The sequence below is a fragment of the Copadichromis virginalis genome, linkage group LG19 (genome assembly GCF_057382275.1).
Source record: "Copadichromis virginalis isolate Kocher_CV1m ecotype Utaka linkage group LG19, C_Virginalis_male_GT1.1, whole genome shotgun sequence".
Taxonomy (NCBI): domain Eukaryota; kingdom Metazoa; phylum Chordata; class Actinopteri; order Cichliformes; family Cichlidae; genus Copadichromis; species Copadichromis virginalis.
In genome coordinates this window covers 15,240,695-15,246,876 of record NC_140636.1, presented here as the reverse complement: position 1 = coordinate 15,246,876, position 6,182 = coordinate 15,240,695, and the positions used below count along the sequence as shown (strand labels likewise).

The following is a 6,182-nucleotide window of genomic DNA, read 5'->3' as shown; positions in this document are numbered from 1 at the left end:
CTAAGATGCATTTAACCAAATATTATCAGTGGGGTGTACTTGTATATTTGAGGTTTTGTGGATCAGAAAAAATCCCAAATAAACTCAAACTTGTGCAGTTAATTATTGTTTTTTTTCTTTAACTCATGAAAGTTGCTGTACAGTCGTTCCACCGTGGAAAAATGGTAATTTAAAGAAATCATTAAATGCCCCAAAATTACCATGAAATTCATGCTAACGAGTGCATTCAAACTTCTGACCACAACTACAGATGCTGGGCAAACACATGTAAGCAGCATGTGCTTAGATGGGCTAGTTCATAGTAAGCAGAGATACAAAGACTGAAATTCTGAGCTGATGCTACTTTTTTAAATGGAAGTTTAGCTGATTATTTATTTGTTTTTGCATTCATTTATTCATTTTTTGTCACTTTCCTCCTGCGGTGACAGAAAAACAAAGAACTCTTTATTATTTAAAAAAAAACTGAACTCTTTATCACATTATTGAACATTCAGCCTGCACAACACTGATGCTACAATGTGGCTTGTAAACGTGGACGGGCTATGAGCCCCACTGATAAACTGTTGCATTAGTAATAAAAAAGTGATATTTGTATAATCTGTAAGTAGGTCGTAGCTGCTTTTAAGGCCAACTATAGTTTGACTTTTATCGTGACTCCACATGAAATGACATTGTTGAGATATCTGTTGGTAACCCTTCTCTCACTGCCAGGGGGGTAACATCACTGATCTTAGTTGTTTAGCAGAATCCCCAAAATCCACCACACACTGATGACAAGTTTGCTTCAGTGTTTAGTCAAAAACAACAATTCTTCAACAATTTCATCTCACATAATTGCACAGAAACAATCTGAGCCACAGCTGTGACTAAAGTGCTTTTATTTCATGAATCTAGTCCAACATCTTTTCATTAAATATTAATGACTTTACTAACAGAACAAAAGTCTCCTTTAATGGGCACAGCTAAAGTCAAGTTTGTAGAGCTTCACAGACGCTAATGGATGAGCGCTGATGTGTGACATCCAGCACACTGACAGATGAATACTGTGCTTTCAAACATCCCTTGCATTTTTAATCCGAGAGCTAACGTGTTTTCGAGCATCGCCATTATTCAGTGCACTATCTCGGCAGTTTCTCCTCATAGACTGCACAATGCCGAGTGAAACAGGAACCGGCTGCAGCGAGGAGACAAGCTCTCCTCCTTCACTCTCTTATTGAGATCAATAGGTTTTCGCAGTTCTCTGTGCTCACTGTGCACTGTTGCAGTATAAAGAGAATCCATCAAAAGCAGCTAGGTGCATTACACAGCTTCCAGCCCATGTCCACATTGATTCTGAAACTCCCAGGAGGGCAATGCCTGAATGCGACCGCAGTCTGCAGTTCAGTGAAAGCACGGCCAATTATTTCCGATCCGAATTTTCAAACAGGTGGAGAACATTTTAGTCAAACGTGTCTGTAATTCTGAGCGCTATCTGTTTGGTTTACTCTGTACATTTCCTCCAGAGCATTCCTGCTCTTTATAACCCAATTATGAAATTGTTTATAGGTGTCAGCCTCAGTCCAGAATAAGGTGAGCAACTGTCCAACATCCGATGCCAGTTGGAGCCATTAGCCCGCTCCTGAGTGGATTACGACCATTTTGTTGGTGACCCTCTGTGCTAGAATACTGGTGGGTCACTACTGGGCCATTATAAACTCCCAACCTGCCACAACTAGCCACTTGTCCAATTTGGCAGAGCGACAAGGACGGCTTTTTGGCTATGAGAATGTGGACTGCAAGGTCTGGCTGACCTCTAACTGACGAAACACTAAACTTTCTTACATCCTCCTTTGGAGAATCCCTCTGTTGCCTACCTTGTACCATCTCCATATCTGATAAATCTCAAGTATACTGGCTCAATTTAATAGCCGGTCAATGACGACAGTATAACCTTGTGCAATCCATAAGGCACAGCGCGCATTCTCAACCACGCTCAGTGTCTCGCCGAGTCTCAGCTCCGCTCTCTCTGGTACATTTTTTTGGTGTTAACACGAATGAAAACACCACGTCTAGACTCGTCCATCCATATCTGACAGCGAGACAAACGGTGGACACTGCAGGGGGAATGGCACAATATTTGGACGCACAGGAACTGTTTACGGGTCCTTGACCCTCTAATACCAGATTAGGTTAATGAGTGTGTGCACCAGGAATGGTTTTCCACCAGGGTTAATCCCCACGGAGGGCACAGACTTATCCTGCAGAAATCACCACTTTACCTTGCTTACCCGCCACCTGCGGTGTCTCATCAAAGTGTATTTGTGCAATTGTTGTTTACACGGCCCACGCTTTGATAACAGATCCACTTTCTTCTGATAAAAGAGCCGTTTTCAAGCCACAAAAGCATCCTCTGCTTTACCACTCTGACCGAATCCTCAGAGAATTTAAAGTCCTCAGAATAGACGCACCGGTTTCGACTCAGCCCCAAAGCCAACCTATGTCTTCGACTGCTCTCTTTCGATTGACAGCCAATGCAGAATACACCAAAAGATGCCAAGGCTTGTTGATGGATGGCACCTGCTCCTCCTCAGAGGAAATCAATTGAAGTCATGGGCAAGGATGGGCTGCTCAAGCACTTACACATGGCTTTCTGCCTGGGAAAAGATGGAAAGGAGGTCAGAGAGAGAGAGATGCCAACCATCTGTGTACAGAGGAGCGCTGCCAAGCATCACTCTCTTTTTACCTCAGTACTCGAAAAGACACACAATGCCTCCAAATTAGTCATGCTAGCTCATTCAAGCCACATTCAGCCACAGTTTCTGGGAAGTTCCAGCACCAGTTACGTACTCATCCCATCATTCATGCTGTTTAGTGCCCTCTCTGTGCATTAAACAGCCTAGTTATTAGTGAATAAGTGAACCAATCCAGTAGAATGTGAATTATTGTTACTGAACTCCATATCTCTATGATACTGTTTCTTATTTCGCGCCAACACATAGGTTCAGTCAGATATCCACAGCAGCATGTCTTCAGAGAGCACATGGGCCGCATTGGTGCAATGGGCCGGCATAGCTACAATCTTAGACATGACCGAGCGTAGTTACCGGAACTCAACCTATGGTGCCGGCCAAACTATCACCACAGACTAATTTGAGGGAAGTTTGTCGCCAACGAACGAGGGAGGTGGGATCCCCTGGCAGGCACCGGCCCGGCGAGTCGCATCCAGGACGGGGATCCTGTGTGCCACTGCACTGGCATCAGTGTGCGTGCCGATCCACTGCAGGACACGGGAAGAGGGCCGATGGTAGAGGGCCAACTGCTTGGAGCTGTAGCCACACATCCCGATCCCAACGGCTCCCAGCAGCATAGCCATACCAGGCACGGTCTTCTCCGCCGGAGGCGTCACGGCCACATTATGGTAGGCCTGCGTCTGAAAGAAAAGTAACGAATGCGATAAGCGAGGCACAACATGCACACCTCAGCTCCAGCTGGTGCTCCCAGCAATCCTGGAGAAATTAAAACCCCATCTTTTCTCATTTACTAAATTGTGGCCCGTCTCTTTTGACAAACAAAAAGCTCATCAATTTTGCGACATGGACAATTTCCTCCATGGGCCCTTGACAATTATAAAGCACGTGGAGGAGCAAATAATAGAAACTTAACTTCATAGTTCCTAATGGAGCTGTGTCCCAGGCAGTTAAGAAGCCATTCCTGCAGCTCGCTCAACCAGTTCCCATTTCCACTTACAATGCAATGGACTGTCGCAGGCTTTCTCTATTGTTTGTGATAAACGCTACTACTATTGAGCTAAAATATAAGCCGTTCTACAATTACTGGAACAGCAGCCTGGAAATATTGTGGTCTGTGCGTATATAATAAGATAGCACTGTGTTTCATCATCTTGTCACAACCGAATCTGTTGAGACAATGCACAGAAAAATGGCTGCACAATAGCAGCACGAGGCTTAGCGAAGCAAGTGTGCTGTATGATTTGTAACTGTCAATAAAACTCTGCACGTACCCATGAAAACAGCACCTTGCAAACATTTTATCAGCAGTTTCTCCCCTGCCTCCCTCTGGAGTGGTTCAGCAGAGACAGAGCATGCTAACCCCTGTATGAATCCCAGACTAAAGCACTACTTTTTATTTTAAAGGTCTTGCATTTGTCAGTAAAACTTAAAATCTAAGAAAAGAAAAACTTATTTTCTTAAATATTCACCTGAAACCTTTAGAACCTACCAAAGGCTCACACTCACCTGCAGCAGCCTGATGTAGCCAGGAGTGAGTCTTGGGAGCCTGAAAAACATCTGAGCTTCCCACGCTGGTCTTCCTGCTAAATCAGATGAATTAAAGGCCAGATGACTCTTGGCAGTCTCTATCTAAAGCTCCTCTCCCTGGACTCCCAGGACGGGAAACCCACTGAGATAGAGGGTTCGTCCGGGTGTTCGCACACCTAAGCTCAGCTGTCTGAGGTAGGACAGTCTGGTCAGCCTTTATAACGTCTCCTTTCTGACTTTACATAATAGGACAGCTGCAGGTGGTGAGCCTAAGGGGATTACATGAGCTGGCACACAGGGACAAAGAAGTCAGACTACACAGAAGGAAGGGTGGACGTGTAGGGAAAGGTGATCCTCGCGTCTTCTTTTGCCAAAGAATACAAACTGAGCGAAATCATATTTAAATATGTGCAATTGTTTTGCATATTTCTGCACCTCAATCAAACTATAAACATAATCAAGGTTTTTATAAAATGTATAGAGTGTAGTGATATGTGTCTGAATTATATGCAGAATATGTATGGATAATTTCAGAGTTGTTTCCAGTTTGATGCCAAAACAAAGTCAAAAATGATGAATAAGAACTTGTTGATTATGTAGGCACATTAGCATCAGGTGTAAAGGACTTCTGACTTCAGCATTTCCTTTAAAAGGCCCACACTGAAGAGGTGAAGTCATTTACAGTCCAGAGCCCATTTAAATCTGCCAACTTAGTTGATTTGAATGTTTTTTGTGTGTTGATGTTGAAAGTGGCCTCTCTAGCTGTGTCAGCAACTTTCTTTAAGCTTTAATATCCTTCCTGGCTTCGGGGTCCCGGGTGCAGAGCGAGGTCTTATAATGAGGTAGCTGTGCTGATAACGTCGCTCTCGGTGGATGGGAGGAATTCTCTCCGGTGAGAGTTACCAACAATGACCTTCTTCCCATCTCTAGTAACAGGAACCAATTGTGCCTCCTGACTCACGCATCCGCGAATAATCTCAAACTCTGGCAATAATACTGCAAAGTCATGATGTCATGGAAACTTGTGATGCCCACTGGGCTTTAAGCACAGAGACAATATACCACTTAAAATGCTGTGTGAGAAAATGTCAAATCACAAACTGATATTCTATTGAATATTTAGAGTTTAGAGACATTTCCCAGGAAACCTCAAATATGAATGTCAGGATGGGGTTAAACCAGGACTGCTAACTGAAAATAAAGACAAGATGATAGTTTATTATACTTTTAATGAAATTTGCAGATTGTCTTGGTGGAGTTTGATAAACTCAGCCATCTGCTCCTTTCTATCTAAAATATATCAGGACACTGGAGTAAATTCTCGACCATCTCACATTTCTGTTTAATCAGTTTTCTGTTTGACGTTTATTCAGATGTGTAAAAACTATAACTTTAATCTCACCAAACTGATTTACTCAGGAACAACTAAAACACTGGAAAAAGTCAAACAATAACTTTTTAAAGTTATCTAAGTGACTTATATGTCATGTTTAACCTGAGTAGCGAAAGACTGCGGGGGGTCTGAAAACGATGTCCGGTGTTCTCACCATCTCTAGTGAGCCTCGACCTCCCTGTCAGCTATCGAGCTAGTGGGTAGCAGACGTCTCTGAAAACGTCGGAGCACTTTTGCAAATATGTGATGTCTTGATAAATCGAGCAGATATTTGAAGTTTACAGCTACATTCGCACCTGAAAATATCTTAAAAGTTTATTTTGTGACCCAGAAAGAGTAATAAGAGTAATATTAAAACTAAGTAGCTGCCGCCATTGGAATTGGCTGAATTCTGGGAAAGGTTGGGCCACGAAGGATACACCCGACCCATCCTTCAAATCTGGGGAAAAGGAGGATGCAGACTGGAGCAACTACGGATCAAACTACCAACCTTCTGATTAGCAGATGTCCTGCTCTTCCCATTTTCTTCACAT

The 6,182-nt window shown here is 43.3% G+C and overlaps 1 protein-coding gene and 1 long non-coding RNA gene across 2 annotated transcripts in view; one reads left to right on the top strand and one right to left on the bottom strand.

The window, feature by feature from the left end:
• LOC146685793 (uncharacterized) overlaps window positions 1-6,182 on the top strand; it is a 102,399-nt gene that overhangs the window by 60,882 nt on the left and 35,335 nt on the right. The window lies entirely within an intron of this gene.
• On the bottom strand, window positions 3,048-4,382 carry LOC146685795 (uncharacterized). Its single transcript, XM_085440596.1, has 2 exons — window positions 4,236-4,382; window positions 3,048-3,409 (listed from the first exon to the last, which is right to left on the bottom strand). Exons 1-2 carry the CDS (start codon window positions 4,284-4,286, stop codon window positions 3,125-3,127), a joined length of 336 nt encoding a protein of 111 aa, XP_085296722.1. The 5' UTR covers window positions 4,287-4,382; the 3' UTR covers window positions 3,048-3,124.

What these genes read in the sequence shown, in the direction of transcription:
- LOC146685795 (XM_085440596.1), bottom strand. Translation starts at nt 4,286, where the DNA reads ATGTTTTTCAGGCTCCCAAGACTCACTCCTGGCTACATCAGGCTGCTG. An exon ending in GCTACATCAGGCTGCTGCAG is followed by an intron (nt 3,410 to 4,235) that starts GTGAGTGTGAGC and finishes CTTTTCTTTCAG; the next exon opens with ACGCAGGCCTACCATAATGT.